Raw genomic sequence first — 21,494 nt, forward strand, 5'->3', positions numbered from 1 at the left:
AAATATAAAAGTGAGTCACGTGACATAACAATCAATTTCTTATATGAACAAAATTTTGATTTATGTACAAATTCTACAAGAAAAACACGTGACATACGTAACACAATGACTGTGACACACAAACAAAAATGTTATGTTCGTGTCACTAAGGTTTATCCTCAAATTCAGTTACAATTTTTGTTGTTATTGGAAGTCTTTACGGCTAAACATAGTTAGTAGTGGGATTTCAAATACTTATTGTTGATTTATATGTTTTGTGTGTGTATGCATGTGTGCGTGCGTTTTTTTTTTCAATGTACATATACTGTAGGTTAAACACTTTTGAAAATATGTGTTCCATAAATGTTGTAAGGGGAAAAGGAACTGGCCATGCTACCCCATTATCTCCTGGCCTAGTTGCCTCATAAGTGGTGCCTTCTTGGTATCACTTGTGAGGTTCGGACAGTTGACTAAACAATAATTGTTGTAGGAATATAATGTGTAGGCCTAAATTCGTATAAAACGTTTAATTTATGCCTAAAGTTCGTAGAAAATATTTATTTTTGTTTAATTCCTTGCAATAAAAACTTACAAAAATTGGTTTATGTTAATTTATTTCATATAAAAAAAAGCTTATACAGTACATTTTTATGGTAAGTAGGTAGTCACCATACTAGGGCTATGTATAAATAAATTGGTGTAATTATTTGCACAATAAGAAAATGGTACTACATTTCTGATACAGTACTAATTTAAATTCGTTTTATTTAATAACATTAAATAACATACTTGAGGTATCATTTAGCAATTCTAAAATATAGGTCTTTTTTTTTAATCTACATTAGTTCTATTGATATAAATATGTATAAATTTTGAACATTTTTTGATAGTATTTTCAAGAATTTAAGTTGAGCTGATTACTTGGTTGGGTTTTCCGAGATTTTCTCCAACCATAAGGCAAATGTCAGATAATCTATGGCGAATCCTCGCCCTCATTTCGCCAAATACCATTTCGCTATCATCAATCCCATTGACACTAAATAACCTAGTCGTTGATACAGTGTCGTTAAATGACCAAGTAAAAGAAAAAAGACATCAAATATACAGGGGAAGTTACAAAAGCTTGTGGTGACGAAGAATTTAAATTGTCTGTGATGTTCAAGGAAGGGAAGTACTACAAATGGCTGACATATTAATGTATTCGTCACATGACATTATACAGGAAATATCACCACATATGGTTGTAAACAACCGTGGATATTTTAATTTGAAAGTGTATTTTAGAGTAATCTAGTGTCGTTTTGTATAATAAGAACTGTAGGCACAATGTATAAGTCTTTCACAAGAAGTGATATATTATAGTGCATTTAAAACAATTAGTAACCAACATGACAGAAATGTTCGTGTGTCACAACATATTTGCAATGTTTTATTTCTTAATGGCACTGTTATTTATTTATTTCTTTTTTTTTTAAGTTCGTGATTTAACAGTTACATGTACTACACAAGTATCTGAATTGTTTGGAAAACAAGTGAATGCATTTATGTAATTTGGCACAATAATATGAACATTTTCCATTTTGGTAATACATCAAGTGGCAAGAAAATGTTCGTGTGTCACACCATATAATATTTCATATTTTTTACATTATTAATTATTCCTTTTCATTAAGAATTTTTGTTTATATTTAGGAATGCTTATGTTAAAAGACAGTAATGTCTTTTTCATGAACTACTAAGTGTTTAATTAAATATCCTGCGAAGATCATAGTTATAGTCCCGTCGCTCTAATTTCCGGCAGCCAATCGCGTTGCAGGTCGGCTACATTTAAACGTGTGTGTGTCTTGTGATTTGCTGATTCATTTCTTAAGGCTCGATAAATACTTAATATAATCGCCCGCCATTTTAGCTCTTTCGTTGGCGTTTGCAGAAAGCACACGAAGATGTTATTTGCCGCTCAATTATTTGCTGAATTACATTGCGTTTGATTTATTATCATAGGATCTACGACATGATAATGTTTAACAGTGTGGCAAATAGATTCCTCGTATGGTAGCTCGGCAACGTAAGAACAAAAATGGCGAACGATACTACCTACCTAGACTTTATAGATCCTTCACTTTCAAAGACGTAAGCAAAGAGGCAGAGTCACGCCGGAAATAACAGTGTTGGGACTATAGTTACTTCAGAAATGTTACGTGTGTCACTATGGAATGACCCTTTACTTGAACAGTACATATTAGACTACTATTAATCCTAAAAACATGATATTTTAGAAATTAAAAACAAAAATAGAAGAAAAACAAAATTTCACTAAACATAATGTTTAGTAGACTGAGATGTACAGTCTGTATAATTTTGGCAGTTTATATTGTTTACACCCTGTATATAGAAAGGGATATATCTTTTCACATAAAGAATTATATGTCATTTTTTAAAGATATTTATTTAATTTTTAGACTATTATTCAAACAATACAAATACAAATCTAATATATAAAAGTGAATGTGGGTATGTATGTATGTATGTATGTATGTATGTATGTATGTATGTATGTATGTATGTATGTATGTATGTATGTATGTATGTTCCCTATACAAATCTACACGCTTTGGCCAATATGTACCAAAGTTTGCACATTTAACCTTCATAACCAAGAGGAGAACATAGGCTATATTAAAATTGTTAAAATGGACGTTAAATTGATTAAAAAAGTAAAAAATAAAAATAAATACGATCAAACATTCATGTATAATACTAAAATGCAATCTTCTATAGTCAATTGTTCTTTATTATTGTCTGTAGTATTCAACATCGACTTTCATGAGGCCATGGAAAAAGCAAAACGATATAAAATAACATTGTAGATACATCATGAAGGCCAAAATCTAGACAATTCATGCAAAACGTATCCTTATGCAGTCCAGAACCGTATTATGTGTTTCTCGAGACAGTTGTAGATAGTGAGCAGACTGTGTTTTATGAAACTGAATTCTTAAATTCTTTGAAATCACAAGGATTACCAACACATAATTTAATACTTAATATTGAATCGCCAATAGTACTATTGCGAAATATTGATCCACAAGAATTATGCAATGGAACAGGAATTGGTGTGAAAAAACTCATGACAAACGTAATCTTATAATTATTTTTTCCCTGCCTCTGTACAATGTTACATTTTTGGCGGGGAGGAAAGGAGACTGCAGAAAAATTAATGGTGTTTAATACGCTGACAGCCACGACTAAGATAAAGCACTTGAAATTTAGCGGTATCTGACCGGCAGAGATAAATAAACAAAACAAATGAATATATAAATTTAAAACAAAGTTGAACGTCTTGCACATGATGAAATATTTTCTTTTCAGTGCCTGATCTACAATTGTTTTAAATTTAGTTAAACCTGGCAGGCATTTGGCTAAGGAGTATTAATTTATTTTATTGGGTTATTTTACGACGCTGTATCAACATCTAGGTTATTTAGCGTCTGAATGATATGAAGGTGATAATGCCGGTGAAATGAGTCCGGGGTCCAGCACCGAAAGTTACCCAGCATTTGCTCGTATTGGGTTGAGGGAAAACCCCGGAAAAAACCTCAACCAGGTAACTTGCCCCGACCGGGATTCGAACCCGGGCCACCTGGTTTCGCAGCCAGACGCGCTGACCGTTACTCCACAGGTGTGGACTGGAGTATTAATTCATGTAAGTGAAGTTAAATAAAGATTCATCTTTATGTGCGAGGAAAGCTTAGTAAAACAATTCGTTTTGGTTGTCTATAGTTGGGTTTCCGAAATTTCCGAAAATTTAACAAACAGTTCATTTGAAAACAGAAGCAGAAAGGAAAACCTGGGCAACGCCGGGTACTTTCAGCTAGTATATAATCTATACTAATAATAAATCTGTAGCCGAAATTTTTCTGGTAATTTTCGACTTTCCAAAAATAATTGGTCCTAACATATATAATTAACCACCCTGAAACCGAAAGTCGCTTCTTTGAAATTTTTGTTTGTATGTCTGTCTGTCTGTCTATCTGTCTATCTGTCTGGATGTTTGTTACCTTTTCACGCGATAATGGCTGAACGGATTTCGATGAAAATTGGAATATAAATTAAGTTCGTTGTAACTTAGATTATAGGCTATATGACATTCAAAATACATTATTTAAAAGGGGGGTTATAAGGGGGTCTGAATTAAATAAATCGAAATATCTCGCTTATTATTGATTTTTGTGAAAAATGTTACATAACAAAAGTTTCTTTAAAAATAATGTCCGATAAGTTTTATTCCTTCAAAAATTTTGATAGGACTGATATTTAATGAGATAAATGAGTTTTAAAAATAAAATAACTGCCATCTAAGGCCGTGTAATGAATTAAAAAACAAATGACTTCGTCTATAAGGGGCCTTGGACAGCAACAATCGAAAGCTATGAAAGATAACCTACAGAGAATGTTTCTGTGTTTGTATGAAGTAATATCGGAAGCTAAATTAACCGATTTTTATAATTAATTATTATTTCACCATTGGAAAGTGTAGTTTCTCTAGATAGACATAATGCTATAATGTTATTACAGTAATTTCTGATATAATATAATATAATATAATATAATATGACATAATATAGGTATAATATAATATAATATAATATAATATAATATAATATAATATAATATAATATAATATAATATGTAATATTATATAATATAATTTAAGTTATTTGAAGGGTTCACAACCATAGTGGGCCAAGCGCCATTTACCGAATACGTAGAAGACATGGGTTGAAATTAAGTTATTGCCATAATTCAATGGAAACCTATAACAAGTAAAATAAAATATACACATTAAATCTAAATGATGTCAATGTTCATTAAACTATGGTTGCATGTAATAAAAATTAAGAAACATGTTAAAGGAATTGTCATTGCACCAAATGAGTGTCTCTGGACCAAAATGATCGCATTTTAATTATTTGGATGCAATTTAAATTAAGTAACATATTAAACGATTTATCCTTCTATCAAACACGAATGTTCCCTGGATCAAATGTCCTATTTTAATTATGTAATTACTTTATATTTATTTCTAATGGGTGCAGCGGAGCGCACGGGTACGGCTAGTAAAGAATAAAATATGACACAAAAGCACAATACAGTACAAAAAATTCCAGAGGATTCAAGTCTGGGGATGTGGAAAGCCATACACCTGTTGTGGTAGATTGTGGGTAAGAACTCTCGGACGTTCAAATGAAAGTGATCCTTTATGCACGTAACACAGCTGTTGCCTTTCAAAGAGACACATCATCAAAAAAGGTCGCACAGCTTATACTGTAAAAAAAATGGGGATACACACGACTATTAATGTCTGCCAAGCAAGAAATCAGGTTGCAAATGCAATGTATTCAGTTGGTGGCCACAGTAATGACATCATATCTCGGAAACTATTGATTTCCAGAACTATGTTTGTTAGGACTTTTGCTATGTTCCATTGTCCTCTATTTACCCCCTGCAGTTTGTATCTATAATAAATGAAATACGGTATCCTGTTGCTTATTTTATGAATAGTAAGTTACAACAGAATGTGTTCCTTCCTAAAATATATCTTAATCCAGAATGTTGATTTTATATTAATGTACAATTCGACTTGTGAACTTCATCATAACAACTTAAGAAAACTAGATAAATAATAAGTTACAATTTAATGTTAACCTTTGTTTAGAATATTAATGATTTAATTCCCATATGCATAATTAATCTGAAAATATTTTGAGACAAGAGATGCAGATCTTAGTGAAAACTAAACAGATTGTGAAACGAAAATAGTTAAATACGTTTAGTCATTCATCAGTGACTGCTTGAAATTTATAATAACAAGAAAATGTGTGCAATCTAAAGATTGTTCCATTGTAGTAGATAGAAGGAAACAGGCAAAATTGAAATTCTTACAGGATCCAATTGTGGAGAATAGAGATAATTATTTCAATGAAAGACGGGAAACAAGTCGTACACTTAGGAATAAAAAGAGAGATTACTTGAAGGAAAAACTGAATGAGGTAGTATATTTGGGGCTAAGAGGGATGAAGTTACAGGAGAATGGAGAAAGTTACACAACGCAGAGCTGCACGCATTGTATTCTTCACCTGACATAATTAGGAACATTAAATCCAGACATTTGAGATGGGCAGGACTTGTAGCACGTATGGGCGAATCCAGAAATGCATATAGAGGGAGGCCGGAGGGAAAAACACCTTTGGGGAGGCCGAGACGTAGGTGGGAAGATAATATTAAAATTGATTTGAGTGAGGTGGGATATGATGGTAGAGACTGAATTAATCTTGCTCAAGATATGGACCAATGGCGGGCTTATGTGAGGGCGGCAATGAACCTCCGGGTTCCTTAAAAGCCAGTAAGTAAGTAAGTAAGTAAGTGTAATCTAAAAATTATCGCTTATTTCATTATTGATACGCTTTCTATATGATTAGTTGTTGAAATGAAAAGTAAGCCCCTTTTTTTCTCTCTCTGTATGGAGGAGGGACCGAGGATTACACTGCAGCCTGAGGCTTATTGTGCTTACCACTCCTATTCTGTGAATGATTGGGTAGCCAAACAGCTGTGCTCTTGTACAAGAACAGCACGCTGCACATGAACTTAACCAGGGCTATTGTATGGATGATGATAATAGACTATGTGAATTAATGATTGTGAAATGAGTCCGAGGTCCTATTTATTTAGTCAACTGTCCGAAGACAGGTCTGGACCCCGCAAGTGACACCAACAAGGCATCACTCGTGAGGAAACTAGGCCAGGAGATAATGGGGTAGAGTGGTCAGTTCCTTTCCCCCTGCAGGGAGAGTAATAATGTAATAAAAATTACTAATAAAATCGAGAAAGCAATATGCTATATCATACAACATGGAATGGTGCAAAGTAAAGAATAAGTCCTACTTATGAATTTGAATTATAGGCCTAATTGTGTGATTGTAGACCTTTATATTTCAGATTTCCTTGCCTACCTATTAAGTGAAATTATTGTTAACAATTCAATATTCTCAGGTCGAAGTTTGGAATGTATAGAAAATGTAGTTGCCCCTGCTATTGTTCCTGCTATAGGCTAAGTGCTTCATAGCTTGCTTGTGAATTTTACCTACAGCACAAACTAATGAGCATAAATGTGCATAGATATATTAACCTTCCCATTGTACAGTAAAATGATTGCATACTTTGTAATGTAAAATTTCCTTTCATACACTTTTAACCGAAATTTATGTCTTTGCGACTTTACGTAATACTTTAGCAATAACTTCCATTTGTTTATTCAAGTCTTTTCGTGTTTGTATTGTACCAGTACTTAAAAAGTGATATATTATTTCTGACTCGAGCATTAATGTTTACTATACTTACGTCATTGTTATCCTCACCTAGTTATCTCTTTTTGAATAGTTGCACACATATATAAACAGACTTACTTACACCAGACAGCTACATTTCTCTTCAAGACTGAATTAGAGATACACCTTAACATGTCTAACAAGGAAACAGTAATAATTATTGGAGCTGGTCTTAGCGGTAAGTATTAATGGAAAATGTTCTGATACATCTCTGTTTATCTCACTGTCTCTGTCTCTTTTTGTCTGATATGTGTCTCTTGAATGACTTTATGCTTCTTAAGTTTTACAGGCCTCTCACTTCTTCAGTAGGTATTATTCAGTGCAATTGTCATTAATATAATATTATTCCACAAACTTTTCAAGCATTTATCTGTTTTTATTTATTCGTAAAGTCTAACAAAAACAATAACAGTGGCGTAGCCAGGAATTTAACCCATTTGATCCCAAGACACTTTCAATGATTGGAATATAAATATTTCAGAATTGCCCAAATTATTTATGCCCAAATTATTTTTTATTAAAAATGTTGGTGTTTCTTATATATTCCTACTTATTGACACATAAGAAACAAAATAAGGTGATTATTGGTCCTCTCAAATCATTTACGCCGTAAATAATGCATGTTCCCATTTGGGAACAGTGGGAGTAAAGGGGTTAAGATTGGGAGGGGGAGCCAAGTTTTGGGAACATCAATTGCCAAATTTGCTTGTGTTTTGTGATCTCTCCAAAGCTTTTGATTGCGTTGATCACAACTTAATTCTATCAAAATTAAAATTTTATGGTATTCGAGGGAATACACTAAATATTTTTAGAACCTATCTTCATGACAGAAGGCAATTAGTTTCAATAGGTGAAAATTAAGTCTCTCCAGTATACATTATGGTGTTCCACAAGGCTCAATAATTGGTCCACTGCTATTCTTAGTAGCAATAAATGACCTTCCTAAATTCATTAAAGCTATAACAATTATGTATGCTGATGACACTACATTCTTATGTTCTAGCTCTACTCTGAATGAATTACATACTCTAACCAGTGATATTCTATCACAGATGGCTTTATGGTTTGAATCTAATGGTTTTTTTGTTTAATCAAGAAAAGACTATCAACATAACTTTTACCCTAAATCATGTAATAAAAAAAGGACAACATACAAAACTATACCAAATTTCTAGGACTTTTTATAGATTCCAGTTTAACATGGGAAAAACATATCGAATATATATGCACAAAATTATCAAGAGTTATTTATTTATTAAAGAAATGAGTGACTTGTATTTCTCAAAATTATTTAAGATGTGCCTACTTTTCGTTCTTTCAGTCGATAATTAGGTATGCCTTAATTTTCAGGGGAAATGGTAGCAAAATTGGGAGCGTCTTGATTTTGCAAAATAAAGCCATTAGAATTCTATGTCAATCAAACTATCTTGAACATTGTCGACCTCTTTTCAAACAATCACAGATATTAACTGTCATAAATTTATATATATATATATATATATATATATATATATATATATACACGACCTAGTCCTTTACACTCGATAAAATATAGACAATTACTCATTAATAGCCAATATACATGATCATGAAATTAGAAATAGTGAACAAATTAATATTCCATACTGTAGATTACATAAAACTAGTACAAATTTTTCTGTCATGGGGATGAAATTATATAATAAGCTTCCCAGTCAATATTATAAGTTACCAACCAATAGTTTCAAAGCTAGATTTTATAATTGGCTTTTAATTAATCCTTTCTACTCTGTAGATGAGTTTCTTAACATAAATTCACACGAAATTGTTTTTTAATAAATAAAGTTATTTAGATTAGTTACAATTATTATTCTGTTGCTGAGTTTTTCAACACAAATTTGTATGAAATTGTATTTTAATAAATAAGTTTAATTGCAATTTAGTTAGTTTTCTTCAATTTAAAAGTTTCAAATTATTTCATGTTTTCATTGTATTACTTAAATTTTACTGTTTCTATTATTAGTGTTTTTTAAAATGTATTTATATGTTTTTTCAATGTATTCTGACGAAGCCTAAAACTGTATGTCTAATGGCCAAATAAATTGAATTGAATTGAATGCTTTCATGTGGGATAGTAGAATTGAGGAGCTTATTTTCAAAACGACCTTTGTCCATTCCCTTAAATTTCTGTAAAATCACGAAAAACGTTTTAATTTCTTACCAGCTAGGCAAGAGACATTATGTAACCAAAGAGGTTGGATGCATTTAGAATCAAATGGAGCATGAGACTCTTTGATTCCAAAGCTGGAACTAATATTTTGTCGCAATTTTGCTGTGGACAAGAGTCAGTTTGATTCCAATAGTCACTTTTAACACAAGATTTTAGTGGTTTAGAGGGTGTTCTGAAGCCAAATCATGACAGTTGTATGTAGAGTTATAGGCTAATTGAAGAATGCATGGGTACAGAAAACTCATTTTCGTTATCAGGTGAACAAGAGCTCCTCAAATGATAGTACCGGTAGATAATATGGTTACAGAAATTAATAATAAATAATGAGCATATTTAGAAATACTAGCAGTCAGTCAACAAACTTTTCCAGATAGAACACGACTTTTAAGATTATAAATAAAATATAATGATTATGACTGGTGAATAGAAGAACTGTCTTACATTTGTCCAGACAAGAGCTATTTTCATGAATGATTGTTATTAGTGAGAAGTGTAGGCCTATAATGAAATAAAAATGTAACAGTTAACAAAATGGAGTCGTGTAATAGTTCAGTACTGATTGTCTATTATAAAATCTGCAATAAGAATAAAATTAACTCTGGTGACTCTGTAAAGAAGTTACGGAATAATACTGTAATGCATTGTGAACAACTTTCTCAGTAAACTTACATAGTAGGTACACAACAATAAACACAATAGAGCTTTGGCAAGACTGATCCTACTTCACATTCGTGAGATGATTGAAATGAAAGCAGTACCTTACCTCTAGCTGAGAAAACAAGTTTCATATTTGCACGTCAAATGCAGTAGCGGCCGGTGATCGAAATCCTCGGTGAGGCCAGATGCAACTAGTTTAAGTGCCTCTGATAGGAAATGTTTGTTTATGATATTAATTATTATTGTTATTATATTATTAGTATTATTATTATTATTATTATTATTATTATTAGCCTACTATTGATGAAAAATAATGTCACTCACCAAATAAGCTGTTATGCTGTGAGTTTCAGTGATTGTTTCAGTGTGATGAAACATCCCACATTATGTGTTGAAAATCCCCTCCTTTCTGTTCTTTTTATTTTTTTCCCTTGACAGCAACGAACAAGGCCAACAGAGAAGTTTATTTTACACCACATTACCACTTAACCATTTATGTTGCCCATACCAGGATGCAATAGAAACTCGCGTTTTAAGATTATCTGTAAGAAAAATTGTCAGCGATGTCGTAGGTATCTCGGTAGACTCTCTCTTTATTTAAAACTTCCTTTCTTTCAATATTATTTCTTCTCGAAAAAGGACACTCTAACAGTGAATTAACTACACCAGCATTATTTGTCGCATTTGTTTCTGTTTATATTTTCCCGAAATACATAACAACATTGGCCCAGATTCACTACTGTACTACGAAGTACAATAGTGCAACACCCTCGCTTAAGTAATAAACTGAGACTTAAGGGGAGAGAATAGTGTGCGTCTCTGCCTGCCAAAGAGCTGGAATTTGTGTTATTTATGACCTATTTAGGAAGACAAGTCACCATTGCTATTCCCACCCCACTCTACCCTTGAGGCCGGCCCATGGATGGGAGGGGTGAAACCTGACCAGGCCACGAGGCCGGACGAATTGTGCCTCGGCTACAACGTTTTAAGCGCAAGCTCAAACCCCGCGAAAATACAGAAAATTCAGAAGACAGACCCGGCACGAACGAGTCTGGCCTCAGGAACAAATTTTACTGCAAAACAGGTCTATATACATCACAAGCCAGACTCGGCACGAGCGATTCTGGCCTCAGGAGTAAATTTTACTGCAAAACAGGTCTATATACATCACAAAGTTTTAAAATGCTTCTACAACGATGCTTCATTCAAATAACTAATACATTATATAAAAACACAAAATTTTATTTCTGTTAAGCCAAGTGACTGAGGCCCGGCCTCACTTGCCTCAGTCAATCAGCCGCCACTGGTCAATTGCATTTATATTGATTCATTCAAATTATTGTTGAGAATCATATGAAAAACACTTACGCAAATTCCTTTTCTATCTATTCTTATAAATTCGAAAAAAACAAAATTTAAATCTCGTTTAATCGGTAGCTATATTAATTGTTCATATATTATAATCAAAGGCGTATTCAGGCAGGGGAAATATTAGGGCATAATGTTCATTCTCACCATAATAGAATATTCGAAGAGACTTTCCGCTTCTTCTCTTCTCTCTACAAAGAATTAACTGAAAGAGATGCATGAAAACCAATGAATTTCTTCCTAGGAAAGGACGAAAAAACTTCTCTGTGTACGCCACTGGTTGTAACGAACCTTACTTGCTTTTGAGGAATATTTCACTAGTAATGTTTTACTTGAGCTTTCATGATCTATAAATTACCAAGATAATGAACACAAGTCTCAATATACAAACAATGCAGTGAGGTCGTAGTATTGCAGAGATAAGATAACAGTGTATGAATGGTTCATTAAAAATGAGGATTATTTGTTCAGTAGAATTATGAAATCTTAAATACATCCTTTGCATCTGGAAACGTGAAAGCTGAAATTTTGTATATTCTTCATTAAATCTTCATTTTCAGTACCAGTATGTTCCAGTATACAGATTATACAATGTTTTATACACATTTATACAAATTGCGGTAGTTAACTGAATGATATTGTATTGACATTACACATAAGAGACCTAACTTCAAAATCCAGAGAATGCAACTTATGTTGGTGATATGTGATTGGTTCTTAGCCAAGAAATTAGTATTAAATTGTAATAAAACTAATATAATCCAGTTTATATCCTGCCCACATTCACCTCGAAAATTTCAACCGCAGTAATTAACAACAGGTCCCTTACAGAAACAATAACCAAATTTCTTGGCTTACAAATCGATAATATGTTAAACTGAAAAAAAAAAAAAAAAAAAAAAAAAATCATATTAAAGAAATTACCCCCAACTAAATTCAACATGTTTTGCTGTTAGATTATGCAAGTGATAGTAAATATGAATACGGTACCTTAAAAACAATATACTTTGCATACTTCCACTCAGTAATGAGTTTTAGAATAATATTCTGGGGAAATTCTATAGATAGTAACAGTATATTCCAAGAATAATAGTAGGTGTCAAATCTAGGTAATCGTGTAGGACTATTTTCAGCCCATGGCTTGTCACTATATTTTTTTCATTAATAAAATTCCACGTATGCAATCGTAAAAACTTTTATAACTAATTCAACAGTTTATAGCATAAATACTCGTCAAAAAAATAATTTTCATACTCCATTGGCAAATCTATCATGCTATAAAAAAGGAATGCATTATATGGCAGTAGCAATTTTTAATAGCCTCCCTATGAATATAAAAAATGAAACTCAAAACATGAGATTATTTAGGGCCAAATTAAAGAAGTACCAAATTTCTCACGCCTTCTACTCTGTAGGTGAATTTATGACATTCAACAATACTGCATGAATACTTCTGTCTTGTATTAAATATCGATACTAACCCTTATTTTGTACTAGTATATTGTAAAACTCTTCTGTATGTATTTCAACTAGACTGTGACTATGAATTAAGACTTTGTAGTACTATTAAGACTTTTTTTTACATATTCCATATTCAAGCTGTGAAGTGATACCGGTATATGAATACCATGGCATATAAATAAGTGCAATACAATACAGTAATGTTTTAAATGGTCTCTGCAGTGTAACTGAGTGTCCTTGACCATCAGTCTGTCATGCAGGTGGTCCGAGTTCGAGTCCAGATTAAACTAAAATTTTTTCATTGAAAAATTCACAGTGACTCTTGTGTACCAGGTCACAATTGGGACTTTCTTGGGGTTCTCTTATTTCACCACGTTAGGCAGGAGGAAGGAGGTAAGATTAGTGAAAAAAAAAGTACCGTATTATGTACCAAGTGAACAATGCAATTGAAAAGTATATGCAGAATAGTTCTGTATGTCCCTTAATTACAGGTCTAAGTGCAGCAAAATTACTTCATGAACGTGGAGTGCAAGTGATAGTGTTAGAAGCAAATGACCGAGTTGGTGGTCGGACTTTGACAATGACGCCATCAGTACAGGCAGGGGATCCACAATATGGTTGGGCTGATCTTGGAGCTTCCTATGTTGGACCTTCTCAGAATCATGTCCTACGTCTGTGCAAAGAATTGGGCTGTGAAACATATCTCTGCCGTGACAACCATGACAATGTGCATTACAGTGAGGTAACATAAACATACCGGTATCTAGTAATTCAAAATCAGACATTACAAATCTTGAAGTTGGTTGACTCAGATGAAAGTAATTAATATCATCATAATCAGCAGCAGCAGCAGCACCACCACCACCACCTGGTCTGTAGCTTGTGGTGGCCATTGTTGCCAATTTAGTGACTGTCATATTTTTTTATTGTTGTTGCACTTTTTATTAATAATTAAGTAAGGTACTTTGAAGCTTTAACATTATTTTAAATGATAAGTCTCAAAGGACATTGCAAAATAATCTAGCAAATAACCGAAGTAACTTGAAATTATTTTATTAAGAAATTTAATGTGTTAAGCTTCAAAGATTCACATTACTGACTGCACGATACAATTTATTGTATACGTCATGTATAGTATGTGTATATTGTAAGGAACGGAGTATGCATTTTTTAAGTCGAGGTGTGCCAGGGGAAAATCTTGGGGTAGCATACCGCCTCTGGTTTTTTTCTACTTCCCTCACTGCATATAAATCTATACTAATAATAAATCTGTAGCCGAAATTTTTCTGGTAATTTTCGACTTTCCAAAAATAATTGGTCCTAACATATATAATTAACCACCCTGAAACCGAAAATAGCTTTTTTGAAATTTTTGTTTGTATATCTGTCTGTCTGTCTGTCTGTCTGTCTGTCTGTATGTTTGTTACCTTTTCACGCGATAATGGCTAAACGGATTTCGATGAAAATTGGAATATAAATTAAGTTCGTTGTAACTTAGATTTTAGGCTATATGGCATTCAAAATACATTATTTAAAAGGGGGGTTATAAGGGGGCCTGAATTAAATAAATCGAAATATCTCGCTTATTATTGATTTTTGTGAAAAATGTTACATAACAAAAGTTTCTTTAAAAATAATTTGCGATAAGTTTTATTCCTTGAAAAATTTTGATAGGGCTGATATTTAATGAGATAAATGAGTTTTAAAATTAAAATAACTGCCATCTAAGGCGGTGTATTGAAATGAAAAACAAATGACTTCGTCTATAAGGGGCCTTGGACACAACAATCGAAAGCTATGAAACATAGCCTACAGACAAGTTTCTGTGCTTGTATGAAGTAATATCGGAAGCTAAATTAACCGATTTGTATAATTAATTATTATTTCATCATTGGAAAGTGTAGTTTCTCTGGATGGACATAATGCTATAATGTTATTACAGTAACTTGTGAGTGAATTGAGGACAGGTAAGATTAAAATAGCTTCTTATGCACAGAAAACTTGTATATTCATTTCCTGTATTTCTTAAAATAATGTTTATGAACATATTCATTTTTATCTCAGAGAATTAACGAACAACGAGAGTGTATTGATTTAGTATGCAGTAATAGTACGTTAGCTTAACAATGCATTATTTTATAATCCAAATTTTAACTATGCTCAATTGAATCGTGTTAAAATATGTAAAATATATATATGCAATAAATGCAATGCAAAAAAACTGGGTAATGAGCCAAGCAGATTATGTTGCGTTGTTGTAAAAGTTGTTCCTCCTGAGATTCAAGAGCTCCCACAACAAATTAAAAACTTTCTAATTCGAGTACATCCGTTATCAACACACTTTTTACATAATATAATATAATATAATATAATATAATATAATATAATATAATATAATATAATATAATATAATATAATATAATATAATATAATATAATAATAAATCTATAGCCAAAATTTTTCTGTTAATTTTCCAAAAATAATTGGTAATAACAATTAAGAAACATGTTCAAGGAATTGTCATTGCACCAAATGAGTGGTCTCTGGATCAAAATGATCGCATTTTAATATTTTAAATACAATTTAAATTAAGTAACATCATCATCATCATCATCATCCTTCACGAATTAGGCCTCTGTAGACCTGTTTCGGCCCCATCCAGCAGTCTTCTTAACGGTCTTCCTAGTCGACGATGTCCTCTAGGTTTATATTGCATCATAATTTTTGGGATTCTTGAATTTTCCATTCTTCTTACATGATCTAGCCAATTGAATTTGTATCTGGTGATTTTTTCTTCTACTGACTCTACTTCTAATTGTTCTAAAATTTCTTCATTCCTTTTTCGGTCTAAATTGTTTATTTTGTTTTTTATTGATTTATGAATTCAAATCATTACTCCGGCCTGTGCTCTTGTCTTCTTATTAACACCATTATATATGATTATGTAGTTTTTTGTTTCAGTTGTACCTTTTAGTTTCTTTTTTGTTTCTGTTATTGCTGCTATTTTAATCTGCTTTTTATTCAATATTTCATCTAGTTCTTCTTCTTTATGATTGATCCCTCTAACATTCCAAGTAGCGTATGTGAACATATTTTGTTTTTTCCAATTTCGTTTAACCGTTGACTTGCTCTGGGTTGTCATCAAATTATCTATCCTTATACTGCTTGTTTGAGGCTTGAAAGTAATGTAGTTTTCCCTAAGATAGGTTACTAGCCTTATCGTTAGGTAGTCCAGTAGTGGGGCTGCCACTTTTAGCCTCTGGACAGGCTTGTAATGCAGCATTTCCTCTGCATTTGATGAAACAGTTATACCGCTGTGACTCGGTCGCCATTTCCTCGTTGGTAGAAACAGGGTGGACCACGGGAAGGTGAGGATGGCATTTGGATAGGAGAGGCTGTATGTTTCGCGTCACTATCCCTTCTTCACCCCATTAAGTAACATATTAAACGATTTATCCTTCTATCAAACACGAATGTTCCCTGGGTCAAATGTCCTACTTTAATTATGTAATTAAGTTATATTTATTTCCAATGGGTGCAGCAGAGCGCACGGGTATGGCTAGTAAATAAATAAAAGTACACCTTCACACAAGTCATTAAATGCATTATAAAAAATTCAGAGTTTTTTCCTTATGATGTAATTTTTTTAGGGAAGGAAAAGTAGATATACTTCATCATGGCCAAGCTTTTGGTGGAGTAGTCCTTTAGCTGCGTGGGACCTACGTTCAGCTCTGCGCAAATTAGATGATATGGCTCATCAAGTACCAAGAGATCGTCCATGGCAAGCTCCTCATGCTGCAGAATGGGATCAAATTACTCTCAAGGAATTTATCAAGAAAGAATGCTGGACTAGGTAAAAAATGATCGTACTCTCTTACTGTAGATTGGATAGAAGAAATACCATAATTAGACTACATAATTTTCACTAGTGTACTCTTAATTTAAATGGGCCTTAAATCCATACAACGAAGACTTCAAACATCTATAATAATACATCTTGAACAATACGAAATATACAGACACACAAAAACACATCCAAATGAAATTCTCAACACACAACTCAATTCCAGAACACACACACTCTTTGACTCCACATTACACTACACAAACACACCCCCATAGGAAACAAAACAAAAGGCGCCAAGATCAGCAACAACCAGTTCTGAAGAAGACCCATAACAGGTCGAAACATGTTAATCAGGTACAATAGAATTTAATACAAGGAAGACATATAATACATATTCCGAAATCTATAATAAGTTAAAATTATTAACTCCAATATATATATATATATATATATATATATATATATATATATATATATTACAATTCGTTCCAGAGATAATTGAAAAGTAACTAATGTAGCAAATTATGTCAGCATTTACATTTTCAACAGTTTAATTTGAAGAGAATTTTTCTCTTTAGAAATAAAAGTGTGTAAAATAAATAAGACTTAATTTTCATCTAAGTATGTATGCATAATTGCTATTACAAATCATTTCGATAAATACAAGCATACATACATTTCTATTACCGTAAACTGGGGTTACTTTGACCGCAGAGGAAAATTTGACCATTTTTTTTCAGAAAATCATATTTAAGTTTCTACATGCTGCATTTGTTACAGATGGAGGTAAATTATCATAAAATCATTCTCATACCAAATTTACCTCCATCTATAACAAATGCAGTATGTAGATACCTAAATATGATTTTCTGAAAAAAATGGTCAAAGTTTCCTCTGTGGTCAAAGTAACACCAGTTTATGGTATATATATTTAAATCGTTAATGAAGAACAATGAAATGCCACTTAATCTAACATATTTGAATACAAATTTGCATTAATTATTAATATAAGTAAAGAATTGCATTTTATACAGCTACAAATTTAAATTCGATATATGAATTGCTGAATAATTTTGAACTGTAATAAATTCACATAAGGATCACGTGGTAGCATTAAGACATAATTCTGCAAAGCCAGAAGATCGCGGATTCGATTCCCGATGAGATCATGGATTTTTTTCATTGAACTAATCCTCCTCGCCATGCTATGACCCTGGGGTTTACTAAACCCCTAACAGAAATGAATACCAGGAGTATTTTCGTGGGGGAAAAGCTAGCAGGCACATACAACTGACAATGCTATTTGTCTTAGGATGGGAGCCTTACATCTTGATACACTCTGGACTGATTTGACCTATAATAGGGTTGAAAGAAAGCTCACATGAACATTGATCTTTTTCCTAACACTTCTGTGACTTTCTTTAGAAAATTAATAAGGTTATGAACAGTATGCGAAAGAGAAGGGAGTATAAAGTGATTTCTGAACATAATTGATGCATGAGATGCAACTTATTCTGCGGTAGGATAGTTTACATAAAAGGGAAGTGTTTTTGATCATTGCTTCTCCATTTTGCTCTAGCACAATGTTGGGTACATGATTAATTATTTGACCCTTCTGTAAATCTTTATGTTTCCTTAGGCATTCTTGAGTGTATCACGTGATGATGGATCTACATTACATCAAAACGATGATGGTGGAGAAATCGTGGATCAATAATAGGTAAAACGGGAGTACCCCACGAAAACCTGTTTTAAACACATTCTTTATTCCCTGCAGATTACATTTAAACACTCTGGGATTTGAACCTGTGGCTTGTAGCTTGGAAAGCTGATGCTCTAGCTGTTCAGTTAACAGTGTGTCTGTTTTTACATAAATAATATATAGGTCTATGTATATTTTTTTTCTCAGCATGGATTCAAAATTTATCTTATGAAATTATGTTCTCCCTTTGAGTAATTGAATCGATCATTTCAGAAAGGGCATGAGTCACAAATCAGTCACAAAAAGTTAACTTTTCAGAAACAGCAAAAAAAAAAAAAAAAACTTTTTAAGGTTAACTATGTAACATTAATATTGCCAACAGTATTAATAAACATACTCAGTAGAAATAATTTGTATAGTGTAATTTCAATTTTAACATCTTAGTTTTTGAGAAAAAATTATAAAATTGATTGACTCATGACCTTTCTGCAATGGATATTAATTTTTGGCAAAAAAAGTAAGAAAATGACAAAGAGAGAATAACATAATTTTATCATATATTTTAGGGATTTTTGTATACAATAATGGCTTACTGTTTTGGATCTTTAATTATCTCACGAATTGATAATTATCGTACAACCTGGTATCTTTGTTCAGAACTAATATGATTGTTGAGATTTGAAAAGAGATAAAAAATCAAAACAACAGAATTAAGGACAGGAACATCAGTTCTGTTTCACCATTGATACATTCATTGTTTGCAGATAGGGCACAAGTTACAATGACTCGCAACTTTTCTGCAATGATTGAAAATTTACAAGTCGTAAAACACTGGATACAAATCCGTGATTGAATCCCTCCTTCTACAGAATGATAGTTCTACCTTTAAACTATACATTTCAATGAAAATACATTTCCGGACAAAAGTTGACTCATGCCCTTTCTGTAATGAAAGATTAAATTATATTTAATTTATGTATGTAATGAAATAAATTAACATTATTAGGGCGTACATTATCTTAAAATATTAACATTCAACTTAGTTCGGTATTTATGTAATTTTATTGATAAATATTGTGTTTTCACATTATTCTGACAGCTTTTTTCTGGGATTTCTTTAATAGGGATGCAAGAGAATTTCTGGACGCTATGGGTGCTATAAACAATACTGCAGATTCTCATGAGATGTCGTTACTGTTCTTTTTATGGTATTTAATTCAGGGTCATGGTGTGAATCGAATTTGGCGAATTAAAGATGGAGCACAAGAACGCAAGATTATTGGTGGTTCTCAGCAACTTTGTATCAAAATGGCCAAATTGCTTGGAGGTATGTGTTGCTTACAAATACTGAAGATAATCTCTTGATAGCTTAGCCTATGAAGTGGAAAATTATACACTAAAATTAAAGTATGGCATATAATATTTAAGTCCTGTGCCGTGGCGTCGCGGTCTAAGGCATCCCGCCTAGGACTCGCGTTACGGAATGCGCGCTGGTTCGAGTCCTCATGGGGGAAGAAATTTTCTCATGAAATTTCGGCCAGTGTATGGGACCGGTGCCCACCCAGCATAGTGATGCACTTGAGGAGCTACGATAGGTAGCGAAATCCGGTTGCGAATACCAGCTATAACAGCTGGGGGAATCATCATGCTAACCACACGATACCTCCATTCTGGTTGGATGATCGTCCACCTCTGCTTCGGCATGTGGGCGTGAGGCCAGCAGCCGGCTGGTCGGTCTAGGCCCTTCACAGGCTGTAGTGCCACGGATTATTATTATTATTATTAGTATTATTATTATTATTATTATTATTATTATTATTATTATTATTATTGTTATATAAAATTTAATTGGTACTAATCTATTGATATTTAATTTTTTCAGAGAGAGTTCATCTCAAAAAGCCTGTTATACATATCAGACACATGGATGATGGTGTAATGGTAAAAACTTTGGATGGAACAGTTATCAATGGTTCATATGTTATTCTAGCTATTCCTCCTCCTACACAAGTAAGTAGTAATAAACATATGTTCGATAAGCCTACACTTTTCCAACTTCACAAAACTTACATTATAATATTAGCTAATGGGATCTGTTTGTGACTGCATATTCCAAAACTAACATCTTAGAGTTTTTCAATTAAATAGAAAATTATATAGGTTTAGACACTTTTCCGAAAGTGTTTCTATTACTGGTACATGCCACTGGCATAGCTTAGTCAGCTAAGGCACTTGCCTGCCGATCCTGAGTTGTGCTCGGATGTGGGTTCGATTCTCGCTTGAGCTGATTACCTAGTTGGGGTTTTTCCGAGGTTTTCCCCAATCGTAAGGCAAATGTCAGATAATCTATGGCGAATCGTCAGCTTCATCTCGCCAAATATCATCTCACTATCACCAGTTCTATCGACACTAAATACAGTAGCGTGCAAATTAATCCGAACAACGTAATTACTTATGCAAAAACACTCAAACGGGATAAAAAAAGGATCTAAGACATACCTCAGTAATCTATGTGGCCTCCCTTGTTCCTAATAACAGCTCTGAGACGATTTGGCATGGATTCCACTAATTTCCCATAAATATTCTTCATTTCTTCATCGTGAAACCATACACCAATGAGGGCAGAAATCATCTTCTCCTTTGTAGAACAATCCATTTTTTGCATTCTTCTTTTGCAAATTGACCACAAGTTCTCAATGGGGTTGATGTCTGGTGAGTTGCCTGGCCAGGGGAGTACCTGAATATTCTTCTTGTTGAAGAATTCTGTAGTTTTTCGAGACGTATGGCATGGTGCCAGGTCTTGTTGGAACACACCTCTGCCATCCGGAAATGATTTTTGCAGCTGGGCACGATTCTGGTTTCCAATAAGTGAATATATTTGTCAGA

General features: G+C 32.9%; 1 protein-coding gene across 2 annotated transcripts in view; it reads left to right on the plus strand.

The window, feature by feature from the left end:
- LOC138703626 (protein O-mannosyl-transferase TMTC4-like) overlaps positions 1-21,494 on the plus strand; it is a 137,704-nt gene that overhangs the window by 101,203 nt on the left and 15,007 nt on the right. For both annotated transcript variants that reach the window (XM_069831671.1, XM_069831670.1), the window contains exons 15-18: positions 13,551-13,801; positions 16,710-16,912; positions 19,733-19,935; positions 20,491-20,618. In XM_069831671.1, coding sequence (XP_069687772.1) covers positions 13,551-13,801; positions 16,710-16,912; positions 19,733-19,935; positions 20,491-20,618 — 785 coding nt within the window. The remainder of the gene's footprint in view (positions 1-13,550; positions 13,802-16,709; positions 16,913-19,732; positions 19,936-20,490; positions 20,619-21,494) is intronic.

The sequence above is a fragment of the Periplaneta americana genome, chromosome 7, assembly GCF_040183065.1.
Source record: "Periplaneta americana isolate PAMFEO1 chromosome 7, P.americana_PAMFEO1_priV1, whole genome shotgun sequence".
Taxonomy (NCBI): Eukaryota; Metazoa; Arthropoda; class Insecta; order Blattodea; family Blattidae; genus Periplaneta; species Periplaneta americana.